The sequence below is a fragment of the Lipotes vexillifer genome, unplaced genomic scaffold (genome assembly GCF_000442215.2).
Source record: "Lipotes vexillifer unplaced genomic scaffold, Lipotes_vexillifer_v1.1 scaffold370, whole genome shotgun sequence".
Classification (NCBI taxonomy): domain Eukaryota; kingdom Metazoa; phylum Chordata; class Mammalia; order Artiodactyla; family Lipotidae; genus Lipotes; species Lipotes vexillifer.
Genome location: NW_006772699.1, coordinates 2107664 through 2124941, shown reverse-complemented (window position 1 = coordinate 2124941; position 17278 = coordinate 2107664). Strand labels below are relative to the sequence as shown.

The following is a 17278-nucleotide window of genomic DNA, read 5'->3' as shown; positions in this document are numbered from 1 at the left end:
TGCCTCAGCCGCCGCCACCGCCGCCGCGCTCCCGAGCCCAGCTCCAAGCCGAACCTCCCGGGGCGCCCGTGCCTCCCTGCGCTCGCCCCAGGTCCCCAACCCGGCCCGCGCCCCGGGCCGCGGGCCAGCGGGGCCAGGGGGCGCTCGGCACCTGGGCACTCCGAGCGATGCGCAGCGGGGCAGCGCCGGCCCCGCCGATGGAGCTGCTGCTGCTGCCGCCGCCGCCGCCCGGCGCGCCCCGCTCCGCCCGCGCCCCGTGCGCCTGAGCGCCGAGCTCGCTCCTCCTCCGCGCCAACTCAGCCGCCAGTTCCCCAGGCCGCCCGTGCTCCCAGCGCACCTCCGTGGGCTCCACGCGTCTTGCCCCGCCGAGGCAACCTCCTCCGGGCGCGGGCCCCTGAACACTATGGCCCCCGGGCGGACGGAGGAAGGCGCCGCGGTGCGCGCCCGCCTGGTGCTGGCCTTCGCGCTGGCGAGTGTTCTGAGCGGCCCCCCCGCTGCCGCCTGCCCCACCAAGTGTACCTGCTCCGCCGCCAGCGTGGACTGCCACGGGCTGGGCCTCCGGGCGGTTCCCCGGGGCATCCCCCGCAACGCCGAGCGCCTGTGAGTACCCCCGCCCCGCCCTGCCTCACCCGGGCCACCCACCTGGGTCCCACAGAGGGGCCCCCCGGCGCCAGATCCTTCCTTCTCCTTGGCCGCGCTAGTTGCAGTCTCTGCCTTCACCCTCTCCTGCATCGGATCCTTCACTCTCTGAGTTGGGGGTCTGTGGCTTTGGGCAGGTCTGGGGAGAGAGGTCTCGAGGACCCCTGTGATGAGCAAAGAGCAGTGTCTCTCCAGGGGTGAGAGTGCCAGACGCAGGGCCAGCTGACAGCTTCCAAGGAGAATGCTGGCAGGAGGCGAGGAGAGATGACACTGCAGACAGGGAGGTCTTAGGGTGAGGGTAAGGGGTCCGCGCTCATTAAAGAGGGGGCGAAGGAGAAAGCTGAAGGGTGATGCGGCGTCAGGGAACGGAGACAGGAGAGAGGGCCTGAGAGACTGTGACCGGCTTGGAGATCAGAATGGGCCAGCCGCTCTCTGGCTGCCCTTGCGAGGAAAGTTGAGAGTGTGTCTGAAGGTCTAACTTCTGAGGAACCGAACCAATTCAGAGTGGGTGCTTGCAAAACCCGCCCTGCCTGGAGCGCGGCCTCGGAGATGCCAAGTTGCAGCCCCGGTGAATTTTTTATGGCTCGGTTATAAATGCCTCCCCAAACGGGCCGGAGAATGGAAATGCTGACAGCCCTTTAAATGAGACCCAGCGCTATAATCTTACAAACCGCACTCAGCCTCGGATCCTGGGCTTGGCAGCAAGAGGAGAGGCACTTGGAGAGTGGGGTGGATTGACCCTCGTTTTAACCCCAATTGTGCAACCAAATATTTACTTTTCATATGTCAACGTTTTGGAAACATTTATCATTTTGATCCTCGGACCAATTTCAAAACTTGGACTCTGGGGTGGGCTCTTCCTAGCCTGCAGTTGGGGAGTGGGGAAGGAGGGAGAAATGGCAGAGGGCGTTGGAACTGGACTGGGAACACAGCCCAGAAGTGGGTGAGGGTTTGCTCTAGCTGGTAGATTTCTGCATGCCTTGCTCTCCCGCTGCCCCCTTCTGCACATGTCTTAGAGTAGGTGCATGGGTTTTCAAGATTCTGCCTTCTTGACTTTAGTCTGGAGAAGATTGGGCCAGAGACTAAGGTGTATTGTCCTAGAGAGTGTTATTCCTGGTAATCACCTCCTGTCACTCCACTTCTCTTCCGCTTACTTTTTATGTGTCCCTGAGCGGAGACTCAATAGAACTGCCTTCCTTTTTCCTGGAGCTTTCCTTTGGCTCAAGACACTTTTTTCAAGTGCAGTGATTATTCTGTGGGGTTGAACCAAACAATTCTTGAGGGTTAGAGCTGAACCTTCATGAATATGTGTAGAAAACGAGGCTCGGAAATGTGAAATGACTTGCCTAAGGTCACACAGCAAGGTGATGGCAATAAAAGGGCAGAATCCAGGTTTCTACAGCTTAACTCAGACATTATATTCTACCATGCCAGTGAAAATCTTGTTTTAGTGGTATTTTTGGAAACCTGTAACTTATAAGCTAAATTCCTCTCCCTCCTCAACACCAGGGCCAGCCACATGAGTTAGTGAAATAATAACTGTAGCTAATGTTTAATGAATGCTTTCTGTGCCTCCGTTTGTTTACATGTGTTATCTTACTGAATCTCTACAATGATCATTAGTTACAAAGGTAATGCTTATTATCCCACTTTACAGTTAAGCCTTTTTGTCATTTGTTCAAGGTCATGTAGTAGCTAGTTAAGTGTTTGAACTCGAGCACGTCTGGCTCCTAAGTCCATACCCCCTACCGCGCTGCTGGACATCCTTGGAACAAGGTTCAGCTTGGGCCAAGATCTATAAGTAGACGGTCCTGGGAGGGTTCTCTGTGGGCTGGGGTCTTAAAATAGGCAGCAGTTGCTGCTGCTTCAGGTACACCCTGCAAACATTTGACTCGCCTTGACATTAGCTCTCCTTTTGGGGTCTTGAGTCTGCTTCTCTTTGATATTCAAAATCATGTTGCATGTTTGAGACACCAAGGAGAGTGGGCCCCTCTCCTTCTAGTATGTAGGAGGTCTTCAAAAGCTGCAGGCACAGCATTGCAGCCAGCATGCCACCGTGCTACCTCTCCCAGGAGACCCAGGCAGCTGGGGGCTGCCCATCTGCTCTATAATTGAAGAGACTGGGTAGAGACTGGAGTCCTGGGCGTTCCCATGGGCCGCCTGCTGCCATGGCCACCGGCAGGCATTGGCAAAGTAGGAGGTGCTTTGGAATATCTGAGTCTCCTCTGCCTTTGTTCTGGTCACTGATGTCTTTTTGGTTGGGGTGCGTTGGGGTGATGCGGCTGGCTTCTTATTCTAGTCTCCTCCCTCCCCGGGAGAGGGGGCAGCCTTTACAAGCAGGCTGGGTCAGGGTTACTGCAGGGATTAGGTGCAGCCTCCCAAGAGTCCCAATGCTCCTTCATCACCCCACACCCTGTCTCAGTCAACTCACCTGTAACATTACAATTTTGCAAACTCTTGTGGGGCGGTGGCATTTCTGAGCTATGCTAAGGATTTCTTTAGGGAGGAATTTTTCATTCATTCCTCCCTTCATTCATTCAGCAAACATGACTTGAGCGTCCACTGCATTCCAGTAACTGTGTATAAAATCATGGCATATACAGAAGAAAACCAGCAATCCAACTTAAAGAATGTAAGCAAACGACGGAAGAAGGAACTTGCCTTTAGTGAGCCTTTAAACTTCTCAGGGCTCATTTTTTTCATGTGGCTAAGTTTTGTCAGCACTGCTGTCAGATGCTCAGGACCTTCCTAAGATCCATTTTCTGATCTCTCATGTTTATGTTGTGTTTTATAACAAAGAGGAAACATTTTCTCCCTTCTCTGTTCCTGCTGTTCTGTCTCCCAGAGAGGCTTTTATGAAGAGGTGTGTATGTGTGGGGAGGGAGGGTTTGTTGCTCTGGTAGTGTTGACTTGTGAGGCCTTGTCCACCCATGGCACGCCATTAGAGCAAACGTCCATGAGGATAATGGGATAATGTGGTCACCATTTGGACTTTGCTTCAGGCCTGGAATGGGGCCTGTTAAATTGTTCATAATTAAGCTGGTATCAGAGCTAGGGGTCTGTGTTCCAGCATATTCTCCATAATGTCAGCACATCACACAGAGAAACTCTCTGTTGTTTATAAACTACCGACATTTTTTTTTTTTTCCCCTCAATGGGGAAGTGACACCCACAAGAAAGCTAAATAAACGCAGAGGAGAATTCAGTGTAATTTATTATCCGATAGATAGAGGACAAGGGGAGAGGAAGTGAATGGTGGTGCCTGGAACAAAACATTTACCATGGAGCACAGAGTAAACAGATGTTGCGTTTACCCTTCTGAGTACAAAAGGAGCCCACAGATGTAATTCTTCTCCAACCACAATCTCGGCCTGGAAAAAGAGGAGACAGATGAAAATGAACTCTCACGCAGGGCCCCTTTGCCTCGTCCTGCCTAAAGGCAGGCAGAGGCCTACTTCTCACCCACAGCGAGGTGGTGGCCTGAACAGTGGAGCGGGGCAAGAGCGGACATCTTTGGTTTTCCACTTGGCTCTGGAACATGCTGGAGACTGCTGTATTTAAATAAACATTTCCTGTTTGCGAAGGAATACGGGCTAAAGGCTGAAACGTGAGAATGTGGTAACTTAATTTTCTCCATCACTCCAGATGACGGCAAGCTTCGCCGGTGGTTGGGTCCAGTAAAAACCAACACCGTGTCATAGGCTTTCCCTTACTTGACCACAGAGGTCCTGAGGTCAAGTGGGAGACTTTCCAAGATGTTCAACAACCAAGCCCTGCATCCTGGTACTCCCAGCCCTCGGGGCTAGCTCAGCGGACCGGGGGCAAGCTGGTGGATCATGGGGCCTCTCTTGACCAACCATGGGGACGTGGCCTTTCCGGGAAGCAGTGTTCTCCTGCGGAGCCTACTGGCCTGGATGTGAGCAGCTGAACATATCCGCCTCCAGTGTGCTGAGCAACACTGAACTGATTGCTTTACCTCTCTGGGCCTCATTTTCCTACAAGTAGAATTCTAGTATAGTCTGTGTTTTTTTTGTGTATAGTCTGTAGTTCACTGGTGAACTGTCAGGGTCTTTCTTCCCCATAGCATAGAACAGCGCCTGGCACATAGTACGTTTTCAACAAGTATGTGTTGAATAAATTAATGATGAATCTCAAAAGTACGAGTCTTTAGTTCTTACAAGTGAAAGCTGGGCAGTTATAGATCTGCATGTTTTATGTATCGCTAAGGGCCACTTATTAGTAACCTATTATATGAGTTATTAAGGGTTTCTAAAATTTGTCTTTCATGAACTAAAATTACTGCCTTACTAGAGTTACCAAGGACTCATAATGAGTGATCCACTCTGGAGTCTGGTTGCCAGACGTTGCTTAGCAACCTTGCAAAACTCCTACTGTGCACATGCCCATGAAAAGAGCTAGAAATCCTGAACACTTAAACCATAGGACTTTCTAATCAGGAGCTCATCAGCATTATCCTGCACTCTCTGCGGTTTTCGATTGCTGCTCTGCTTGTATTAATCGAAGTATTTGTAGGTTCACTATTAAGTTTTGCTTTTGCCATGAGCTGAACCATGTTTATTTTGGCATTTTTGCCACTTTGATTGTTATTTTGTTTCTCCCCAGTTCTGTTTGTTGTCACTGAGTGCTTTCTCCCCTGGAAAGTGAGAACAGTGGGTCCAAGAGCGGTGGGATCTTTTGCACTGAGTGGGTCGTGCAAGAAGGTTTCAGAGCCCCGTGCCTTCTGGTTCAGGCCTGGGCTCTGGAGATAAGACAGCTCTGGTTTAAATTCTGGCTCTGTTACATCTTTGCTGTTGCACCTGGGGCGGGTCACTCCACTCCTCTGGGCTGCTGTCTGTTTAATCCCTTTGTACCATATTTCCATGCCTATAATAGGGGGATGGTAATCCCACTGGCCCTGCGGAAATGCTGTGAATGTGGCCCGAGGCAATCCATGGGATGCATTCAGCACAATGCCCAGTACGTTGCTTTTGCACCTACCATTCCTTACTTGTAAAGGGCGAAGAGTAGATGGTCCTCTGGGGGGCGATTACATGAAATAATGCACAGGAAGTGCTTAACACAGTACCTGGCGCATAGGCCTCCACGAACTCTTAATGATAGTGACCACAGCTGTTACTTCCATTTCTTCATCTCGGGCCCCATCCAGCTGGAAGTTTGGAGATGGCCACTTGAAGTGTGCCTGTCGAGGCAAGTTCCTCGCCTGCACGTAGGCTCTGCCCAGTCTCCCTGTGCCTGGTTCCCTCCCTCTTCTCCCCAGCTAAGCCCAGGTTGGCCTCTGCTCCATAAAACGGGGATCACGGTGCAAGTGGTTTATATCTTTTCCGTGGGCATATGCTGCTTTGTGGTATATTTAAATAAGGAATGCATTTTATTTATTTATTTTGGGGGGTCAGATTTTCATGGGGAATTTTTGGCCCTGACTTTTTTTTTTGTTTGTTTGTTTTTGTTTTTGTTTTTCGCGGTACGCGGGCCTCTCACCGCTGTGGCCTCTCCCATTGCGGAGCACAGGCTCCGGATGCGCAGGCTCAGCGGCCGTGGCTCACGGGCCCAGCCGCTCCGCGGCATGTGGGATCCTCCCGGACCGGGGCACGAACCCGCTTCCCCTGCATCGGCAGGCGGACTCTCAACCACTGCGCCACCAGGGAAGCCCCCCTGACTTCTTTTTTCCCTTCCCTAAATACCTCCTTTTACTGACTTCCCGTGTCTGCCTCTGTTACTGCTTTTACTTGAAACAGCTGTATTTACTAGCATGCTCCACCCTCATTATGTAAGGTGGTCTTAACCCTTTTTAGAACTGCTGGAAGAACAAAACAACAAAAACCAAAAAATAACAAGGTATGGTTTTTCCTGAGAGGTTTTCTGAATCACCACTCATTCTGGATACAGTAGATCAGAGGGTGCCCTGCTGTGGTTGGTGTTGCGTTTTCAAGGCTCTCCATTGTTCGTGATTCTCCAGCCTTAAATTTAAATCCATCTTACTCAGGTGGGAAGAACTCATAATAGGAATCCTCTGCTTGGAGACCTAGATTGGTATTTTGCTAGTGCTGGTCTGCCAAAGGCTATGCTTTCCTTCCCACTCTCTGTGGCCTTCGTTGGTCTGTTGCTAGCACCATGTTTGATACAGCCGTTCCCTGGGAAACATTGTCACGAGTGTGTGATTAAAAATCCTCAATTTACCATTTAACTAGCTGGGTGACCTCAGTTTCCTCATTTATAAAATGGGAGTAATAATAATACCCCTTCATAGGATGCTATGAGTATTGAATATATAGACTACCTGAATCATAGTGCATCCTCCATAAATATTCCTATCATTTTGATTACCATAATTCTTGGTGACTGTAGTCTTCCTTCCATAGCATGCTCAAGATAAAACCTGATTTGGAAAAATATGGATTTTCAAGGTTGAAGGGGGTCCTCTTGTCCAAGTTCCAACCCTGTACAGGTTGATCTTCCACCAGCACGACTTTGGAGGAAGTGGTCATTCTCCTTGGTTTGATTACATTTAGTGGTGAGGCACTCAGTTCTTCCTAGGGCAATTTATTCTATTTTTAAGAGCAGTTCTAAGAAGAAATTTTTCTTTGTTTGGGGCTTGAACTTATCTCCCATTACTTGTTATTACATAGAGCAAAGCAGAATCCTTTTCCCAAATGATAGGATTTCAAACGTCTTATAGCTCTTGCATTTCTCACCACCCACTTACCCAAGTCTTCTCTTTTCTCCATAAACTTTTATAATCACCTCAACTATTCTGTGCGTGTTAGACTTTGAGACAGGCACTCTTCCTATTCCTAGTTATGTTCCTCTAAATAGATTTCAATTCTCTTTGCCTTTTATTAGTTTGGATGAGACCTTCCACTCTCTTGTTATCTGACCTTCTATCAGTGCGTGCTAAAGGGACCTCTTCACTTTGGACAGCCACCGCCCCTGCGTTGGCTCATTTTGACCCAGCTGTTCACTGCATCCCCAGTGTCTCCCCAACCCTCCCTGCTGTTGATCCTGTTTTCCCCCCATCCCAGATTTGTGCACTTGACCCTTTGGCGTCTAAGTGCAACACGTTGCATTTATCCTAATTAAATTTTGGCAAATAGTTTCATTTCATCAGCTTTTCAGGAACATTTCTATTTTGATTTTCCCTTCTAGCATAATAACCACTCCTCTCCTCATTTCCTCTGCAGTTTTAGTGAGCTTGCCCTACAGATCTTTATCCAGGTTGTCAGTATAATCAACAAGAGTTCTCTCTGCTTTTTTCCAAGTCTTTCTGTGGTCTGGGGTGTGGATTACATAAATACATTGTCCTGTTCTTTCCTGCTGGGGTAGATAAAAATGTTGAGGTCTTATTAGCCTGTAGCATCTTCTTTCCCTGGGGTTCTGTTCATATTTTCTCTGGAATGATTTCCTATTAATGTTTAATTCCCCTGTGTGTTGCATTTTCTCTAAACTCTTGGTTTCTTGTAGCCTTTTCCTTCATGACTTTTGCTTCATCCTTGTTCTGTCAGGCTGGTGCCAGAAGCCCCATCAGCGTGGGATGTGGGGTGTGTGTGTGTGTGTGTGTTGATGTGTATATGTGTGTTATTCTCTCCTGTAAAATATGTTAGCCTGAGAAATTGGGCCCTTCTTTCAGCAGCATGGCTCAGCTGAGAAGCCTGAGTTTCTCAAAGTGATTTCCTTTACCATCTGGGGTGCCCACTGGCACAGGGCTCATTTGCTTGAGTAGTGCTTGGAATGAATGTGATGGAGGATGAAGCAGAGAGGGCTGAGGCACTCCCGGCATCTTTGTAAATAATAACAACAACAATCACCACCACCATGACAGCTCCCATTTATGGAGCCCTTCTTTGCGCCTGGCGCTTTCCTCACCCTTTATATGCATGGCCTCAATCTTCGGACAGTCATGTGAGACAGGAACTCATTGTGTCCCCATTTTACAGCTAAGGAAACAAAGTCAGAGAGGTGAAGTAACTTCCTCAGGTGGGAGAAGTGGAGCCAGGGTTTATCCAGGCAGGCTGGTCTCTGGTCTGCGCTCCAACCACTGGTCATGTCATTCCTCCCCCAGGTTAAGTCAGCCGCCCTTACCTGTCTTCTAAACCCAATTCTCAAAGAACAACCAGAAGAAAAAGAAAACAACAATGAAATCCAGTCGAATCAGGGAGAACCTGTTTGATGTAAGGCATCCCGAGAGGGGTGCCAAAGCTATGTTCTGGACACCTGGCAAAGGAGCCATCCTGTCCAGCTTGGGGAAGTAGGTGGCATTCGAATTGGAGCTTGAGGGTGAATAGGGTTCCCATGGGTAGAAGTGGGAATGTGGTTTAGATTCGCAGAAGTCCACGGTTGCATGGAACCTAAGAGGGCCTGAGCCCCGTGTAAAATGACAGGAGCTGCGCTTAAGGCAGTTTTATCTAACAGGCGAGTTTAGGGCTGAATCCAGTCTTAGGAAGAATATCACCATAGTTATGTGGCTAATTATTATGATTTTTTATTTTGGATTTGAGGGGATAAACTCTCCAGGAACAGTTCTGATGAGCCTTCTTGACCCATATATTCCCCCACGAGTATCTGCCTAGCTTTTGCCAGGGATCGCCTTCCTTTTCAGTTAGTTGTATTACTTGCCTTCTTTCAGCCATGATCTCCGGACTCCTGCCACCCTGAGATCGGGTCCTGCTGGTGCAGGATGCATATAAGATGCATCCTGGCTGGACTAAATGTGACTTCACTTTTCACGGTCTTATCACTACTTGTGTGGGCTCATACTTCTCTTCTCTTGTCCGAAATGCCAGTCTGAGTTCCTGACCCCTGATTCATTCTGCACTTTGGCAGCAGTGTGCGTTGTCATTCCTGAAAGTCTGCCAGCACATTTAACCACCCACCTTGACTCCCTCTTGAGTTTTGCAGCCTCCTTAGTTACTGTCTGCTACCTAGCATACCCACTCTTTGCTCCCCTGCCCTCAATTAGCGTATACCCTGGCTCGGGTCTGTCTGCATAGTGTGTCCATGGTCCTCTTCTAATCTGAGGCTTATGGGCTTGACCATGGACTTGTGCATCTTGTGTATCTCTTCTGGAGCCTGAGCGGCTCCTGGCCCCTGCCTTGACCCTTCCAGATTGGCTTCTTGCCCGATCCTACCCTCTGTGTAGCTCTCCATTGCCTAGTACTGAATTTGGACTTTGACCATCTAAGCTTCAGTTCCTGAGATTGGATTTTCGTAGGATCTTCATTGGAGACTGGAGACTCCCAGTCCATGGCTGTGTCCAAAAAACAACTTCAGACTTCATCTTCATGGCCATCTGAAGCCTTTTATGATGCCCAGGGTGGTGTGTAGAGGTCCTCTGGGGCTGGACTCTGTGAATTATGAATTACATACAACATGCCCTTAAACTCCCTGCAGCCCAAGCAGAGAATAGAGCAGATTCTTCTGTGATTGAAAAGCTCAGCAATGATGATTTCATTGGAGAGCTGTCCTGCTCAGAAATGTGTTACAGAAGTTTCTGGACCATCTAGCACTTTCCTGACATTCTTTTTCTCCTCTGCATCTCTGCCAAGCTCTAGAACATAGGCAGAAAGTGTTTTATACATTGGGTTTCGAAGGGGTCTGAATGGGAAACCAGTGGAGAGTACTGTATGATATAACCTTTAATGAGGAAAAAGACCTAGGTGGAATCCTGGTTTCCATCCATTTTTTTTAACTGCAGAAATTTATAGGAGTATCTTTCTGAGTCTTAATCATCTCATCTGTAACCTTTAGAATGGTGGGAATAGCACTTCTCTCACAGATCTGATGCAAGGTTTAACTGAGATCAGATGTCTGCAAATGTCTCCTAAATCTAGTGCCATGGGAATACCTTACTGATTCCACCCACAATATCTAAATCCTGCATCTGAAAGATGATCAGGGTTCATCTTAGAATCTTATATTTACAGGTGAGGAAACTCAGCGGACTCAAAGGCCTTGCTCAGGGTCACCCATGCTTTTGAACTTTTATTGGGGTTTTCCTTTTCATTTATCAAGATGCATCTTTTACCGATGCACACATAGCCTGACACCAATGTCGGCAATCCAAGTGGGTGGACTTGAGAGGACTTTTTGTCTTAGTAATTAATAAGTGGCAGTTTCCAAGAATGTAGAACCAGGGACTTCCCTGGTGGTGCAGTGGTTAAGAATCTGCCTGCCAGTGCAGGGGACACGGGTTCGAGCCCTGGTCCGGGAAGATCCCACGAGCCGCGGAGCAAGTAAGCCCGCGAGCCACAACTATTGAGCGCGCGTGCCACACTACTGAAGCCCGCGCGCCTAGAGCCCATGCTCCGCAACAAGAGAAGCCACCGCAGTGAGAAGCCCACACACCACAACGAAGAGTAGCCCCCGCTAGCTGCAACTAGAGAAAGCCCGCACGCAGCAACGAAGACCCAACGCAGCCAAAAGTAAAATAAATTTATTAAAAAAAAAAAAAAGAAAGTAGAACCAAATAAGGGGCTCTGTGAAGGATGCAGTCATTTAAAGGAGCTATTTGTTGAGTGCCTACAATGATGACTAAGGCAAGTGAAATGTCCTCATCACTGGAACAGCTCAGTTCCAGTGGAACTGGAATGTGGAAATCAATCTGGGCTATCCTTTCCCACCAAGTGACTGACAAGGCGAAGGCCACCACGCTAGGTTCAGAGAGGACATTTATGGGGTGTTGGGGGAAATGAAGGATGGGACACCAAGCCCTCAGGAACCACTGATGAAAGCAAGCCCCACTCATCCCTTTTAGTGGGTATAAATATGTAGAAAAACTCACACATCATAAAAAAAAAAGTACAAGTAGAATAAAAAAAAACTCATGGGGAAAATATTAATCTGAGAACAATTGTATCCGAGAAAGAATTCCAGTATGCCTCCGCAGCTAGCTGGCAAACAGCACAAGTTCTGCATTTTATTAGAGTCCTAACTGCGTAGAACACTGACCTTATTTGAGAAGCATTTCATAAACACTGACGCACAGCGCAGCAGTATTTGAGGCCATGAAGAGATACAGGGCCTCCTTTGGGACGCCAGCTGCCCCTCCTGGGCTAGTCCAGCTGTAACCAGACCACTGGCCATTGTTTCCCTGTGGTGCTCATTCACTCATTCTTCTCTCTTAGGTTTAACAAAGCAGGTAGGAGATTTCCCAGGGGAAAATGAGGGAGGGGGGGCTTTGGACGGAAATTGGCTCTTTGGGCAGGTTTGCCTAGGCTTGGGGAAGGTGATAGGGAAGACTCAGCTTTGAGGGGAAGGGTCTGAGAACTTTCATTTGGCCCAGTTTCTTTTTGGAGATCTCGTCTTGTGCCTGGAGATGTGTGCTGTGCATGGGTGTAGGAGGGTGGCTCCTGGGTGGCCTTCACCTGATACTCCGGAAGGGAGGACCTGGGGCTTGCAGTAGCCCTAAGAAATGCATGCACTACATCTCCTCCTGCTAGAAGTTGGCACTTTTCTTTCCATCTGCTGCCAGCTTACAAGTCCTGAATTTCTGCCATGGAACTCAGTTCTGTCCCTCCCTCTCTCATTTCCTTCCATAGCCGAGAGGGTTTCAGGCTTTTGAAGTATCTCTGGAGATCATCTGGTCTACCCACTTCCCACTGCTCTCAACCCACCTGGACAGAGACGTGTCTTAGAGCTGTGATCGGTGGGGCCCTGAGCTTTGTGGCGTGAGCTGCCCTCATGAGAAGTTTGTCCTGCTTTCATTTCATCCTTGATCACAGCATTTGGGCCTCGATAACAATCACACAGAGCCGTAGGAGGCCTCTGCCAATCGGGGAAACTAGGGAGATGGACGAGGGACCAAATCTAGTACAAACAATAAGGAATAATGTGGAACCAAAGGAGAGGCACCAAATGGGTGACTTGGGATTTCAGAGCCTATCTTGAGGGCTCCAAGCACCAAGGTAGCTTGATTACGGTCTAGAAAGGGAAAATCCCAGATCAAAAAGACAGCTGGGAAACAGGACTAGAGCAGAAATCCAGAATGGGAAGGCCAGTCGCTTCACGAGAGTTTTTAACGACTCTAGTGCCCCCCTCCTTCTAATTACTTCATACCACAAGATGGTAACCAATCTGCTCTGTTTACTCTGTTTAGGCGTACCTTTTAATACTTTCTGAAAACATTTCCCACAAGCTTCTTCCTGCCATGTGCCCTCTTTGTGTGTTCTAGAAATTTTGCAAAGACCTAAATCTCCTCTGGGTTCTTTCCCGACTGGAGCTGCATGCTGATTCGAGCCATATTCAGCCAGGAAGCTCTCTTTTCGTCTTTAAAACAAGAAACATCTCCTTCTGAGAAGACTGCACTACAGTTTTCTTTGTGTTGCTAACGAACAAAGAGCCCCCATTGCAAAACAGCATTTCATGAGCAGAGTGGGGCTGAGGGCACCTCTTGCCAAATGTGACTGTGTGTAGTTGTGTGGGCGTGTGGCGGGGAAGACGGCTTTGTCAAGAGGAGGGCCGAGGGAGGCAGCTCTGGGGAATTTTTAGCAACTGCAGCATGGTGTAGTAGAAAGAAAGAATGTTTGCCTGGGAATTTGGAGACCTGGCTGTACCTCTGACATACCGTGTGACCTTGGACAAGTCACTTGACCTCTCTGGGCCTCAGGTTCCTCGTCTTATAAGGGGATGAAGGGAATAGACTGGACGATCTCCAAGGATCATGTTAGCCCTACGCATCTTTACTTCTAGGGGCTGGGATTTGGGGTTTAGAACTGGAGCCAATATCCAACCAACCCAAGGGACTTTATAGAGGCAGTAGAGAGGCCAGGACAGCTGCTTCAGGGAGTGGCTGGTCCTTGATTAAGGCTCAAATAATTAGCTCAGTTCCACAGTAAGCCTTCTGAAATTAAGAAAGAAAAAGATGTTTAGTTTCAAAAATAGCATGTGTCTTAAGACTGATTGGATTTGGGCTATGTAGACTTTCTGCAAAGACAGAATTTCCCTTCCTCTATAGCAGAGCAGTTTACAGTATTGATGCTGGAATTAGTGTGATCTGGGCTTGAATGCCATCACTAGCTAAGCAATCCTGGGCATGTTCTTTAACAATCACCTGCTTCCTTGGGCTGCTGGAGGATCAAATGAGGTGATACATGTCAAGCTTAGAGGATAGTGCCTGGCATTAAATATCCACTCAAAAAGCCATTATTCTGATTACCTATTACTGATTAACAAACCACCCCAGAACTTGGTGTTGTAAAGCAATGGGCATTTTATTATGCTCCATGATTCTTTGGGTCAGGGTTTAAGACATGGTTCAGTAGGGTGGCTTGTGTCTGCTCCCTGATGTATGAGGCATCATCTAGAGAATGGGAATGACTGGGAAAGACTTGAATGGGTGGCTGCTAGAATCATCTGTAGGCTGTTCACTCATATGTCTGGCACCCAGGTGGTTTGACTCGAAGGCTGGGCTCCAGTGGGGGTGTTGACCAGAGTGCCCACATGTGACCTCTCTATGTGGCTTGAGCTTCCTTGAAGCATGGCAGCCTTAGAGTGACCTAACATCTTACATGGAGGCTCAGAGCTCTAAGAATGGTTGTGTCAGTACACAACTCAGAAGTTGCCTGGCTTTTTATGAACTGGTCTTAGAAGTAACGCATTCCTTCTGCTGTATTCTATTGCTCTAAGCAACACAAGGTAGCCCAGGTTAAAGTGTAAGGAACCACTTCTCAAAGGAAGAAGTCCCAAAGAATTTGTGGCCATGTTTAAAAAACTCTACAGCCATGTAATTATCATCGTTATTTTCTATACTGTGTAACTAATCTCCTAACTAGATTAAAAGCTTCTTGAGGGCAGGAGCTATGTTTCTCTATGGGCTTTGTACAATGCTTGTGAAAATCAAACTAAGTCAACACTTTTAAAAAAATCAAATTGAATTAGGTAGGCAGGAGGTTTGCTGGAAAGTCCCCTGAGCCTTAAAGCCAGAGAGATTTGGATTGAAAAAATCTGTATTCAGAGTGTGCCCTTTGGCAAGTTACTTGTCTTTCTAGACTCAGTTTCCTCATCTAAAAAAAACGGAGACAGTAATACCTATTTCAAGGATTGTTGTTAGAATTAGCAAAATGCCCAACACATAGTTGATGCTCATGAACATTGTGAGGCATCCTGGAGCCACGGCAAGCACACAGATGCTCAAGCTGACAGATCTGGTTTCAGATCCCATCGCTTACTGTCATGTGTCGACAGACCAGTCCTTTCATTGTTTGGAGTCTTAGGAGCCTCGTCTATAAAATGGGTGTAGTATAATAGTAAGTACCTTTTAGGGTTATTGTGAGGTTAAGTAATGTGTCATCTAAAGCTACTAGCTCAGTCCCTGACTCTTAGTAGGGACTTAATACGTAGTACCTGTATACTGAGTAACCACAGTTAACAATTGTAGTTCTCTTGTTTGTATATTGATTCATCCATGAATTTATGCATTGAACAATTAAATATTTAATTGTAATTATATATTTAATTACACAGTAGCCTCATTTTTCAAGTCCCTGCATACTAGGATCTGTAGATGCCTAGATCTGGGAAGAAAGCCTCACAGGATAGAGAACTGGCCCTTTGTCAAGGAGCCAGCTTGGGAGAGTGCTCTGTTTGAACACATCTGCAATTGAACTGTAATGGCCCCTGTTCGCTTTTGACCCCAGAGCGCCCTCGGCTTCCTTGATTTCTTTTTTCTTCCTTACTGCTGTGTAACTACAGGCAAACATGCTAACTCTTACCTATGTCTGTTTTTGTTTTTGCTTTTTTTGAAAAGTGTTGTTTTCCTGGCTCAAAGTTGGCAAAGCTCTACCAGCCTTGTCTGTGTGGTGCCAGGCCAGGACACCAGGTCTCGTTTTTCCAGGTAGTTTCTGGTACCTGAGCTCTGTTAGGAGCTTCTCCTTTTCTTCCCTAAGATCTCCTAAAATCCTTTAAAAAAAAAAATCTAGATAATCTGATAAAATAAATTGACCGTGTTCTTAGAAAAATGCACAAACTCACAATATTTTGAGAATGATTTTGAGGCCATTCATGGCCACTTTTCCAATGGCAACTTTCTTCTGAATGACCCTATCTGTTTCATTGATTTTGATTACAGAGGCTTCCGGGTTTTTGCTGAGTTCTACTTGACGTTCATAGTGTACCTGTGAGACTGTCTTAAGTCTTCTTGCTTTACTTGCATAAGTCCCTCCATTCCCTCCATCATAGTAGACGTGTTGTGTTGTGGCTGCCCAGGATTCAGTCTTGCTTCCTAGAGGAATATTGTCTTTTGCACTCACAGGATACAGTCTGGTGGACTTGTAATCAGGGACCTTGCCTTCTCCTAGTCAAGGGATGAGCTCATGACCCAAGTCAGGTCTGTCTGGTGCTCCCTCCCTGGAACTGGAATCTGAACCAGAGGGACAAAGAGACTGGACATGATGGCTTGCCAGATCATCTAAGCACTCGTGCAGGGACGAGACGTGCCTGCTTTCCTTTTTCCCAGACCTGTTTTTAAGATTCCCATTGAATCCAGAAGACCCTGATCGCCTTCTAGTGAATTCCCTTTTGCTCAAGTTCACAAACTTACGACCAAATAACTGTAACTGAGAAAGCCACAGATAGCAAACTTCTGGGAGAAAGTGGCATAATGAGAAAGATTATGCCTGGCATTTGGAGAAAGGCAGACCCTGGTCTGAATCACAGTTTTACCATTCACCAGCTGGGTGCCCTTAGGCAGGTTCACTTTGCTCTTAGGATGTCAGCATCATTGTAAAATAATGATAATGAGTCCTGAAATCCTGATTCTGAAACTTGGTTGCACGTTGGAATCACCTGGGGAGATTTAAAAATTACTGATGCCTGGGTCCCATCCCCGGTTATTCTGATTTAATGATTTTGAGGTGCTTCCCAGATGTTGTGATTTTGTAAAGCTCCCAGGTATTTCTGATGTGCAGCAGTGGGTGAGAAAACTGATCTCAAGAAAAGTTCCCAATTGTAGAGAATATTAAATAAGTTATACAAAACACTTAGCATTATGTAGGAATTGATAAAAGTCGCTCTCCTTTCCCTTCCCCTCTTAAGGTGAACTAGAATTGCTTGCTTTTGCTTCTAGCACAGTTTTCTTTGTTTGGAGTAGTCATAGCAATGCATGACAACCACGGTGTAATATAACCCAGATTATTTTTACCATTTGAGGTGAAGGCCGATTGTAAATGTAGCTGGAATTATAGAATATACAAAAATGTGATTACTTTTACATCCATAAAATAGCAAGGGCGAGTTCAACAATGCTTTGTGAGAACATTCTATGGAGTAACTGCTTTAATGGATAGACAGAATTGATTTATAATTACTATGACAACAGCAAAATGGAGTGATGTCTTCCCGAGGGACCTGGACCAGGACCCAAGAGGATTCTCTCCCAGGTCTGCCCTGCAACCTGCTGAGTGACCTTGCCTCAAGCAGCTTCTCTCTCAAGTTCTCAGTTTCCCCAGATCCTACTTTCCAGTTGGTGCAGCTTCAGCAGTATCTTTTAAGGAAATATGTTGACATGACAGTTGTTAAGACAATGATGAAAAAGTTCTATAGGAAGCAGAGTGAAAGCAGGGCTTTGAGACTCTTAGAGGAGATAATTATCTGTATATCTCCTTGTTCTCCCAACTGCCATCCCTCTTTC

The 17278-nt window shown here is 47.3% G+C and overlaps 1 protein-coding gene across 1 annotated transcript in view; it reads left to right on the top strand.

The window, feature by feature from the left end:
• Positions 1 to 316: 316 nt before the first annotated feature.
• Positions 317 to 17278, top strand: part of SLIT3 (slit guidance ligand 3) — a 627706-nt gene continuing 610744 nt past the window's right edge. Inside the window, exon 1 of the mRNA XM_007447825.1 lies at positions 317 to 600. Within this exon, the coding sequence (XP_007447887.1) occupies positions 404 to 600 (197 nt within the window). The 5' untranslated portion in view covers positions 317 to 403. The remainder of the gene's footprint in view (positions 601 to 17278) is intronic.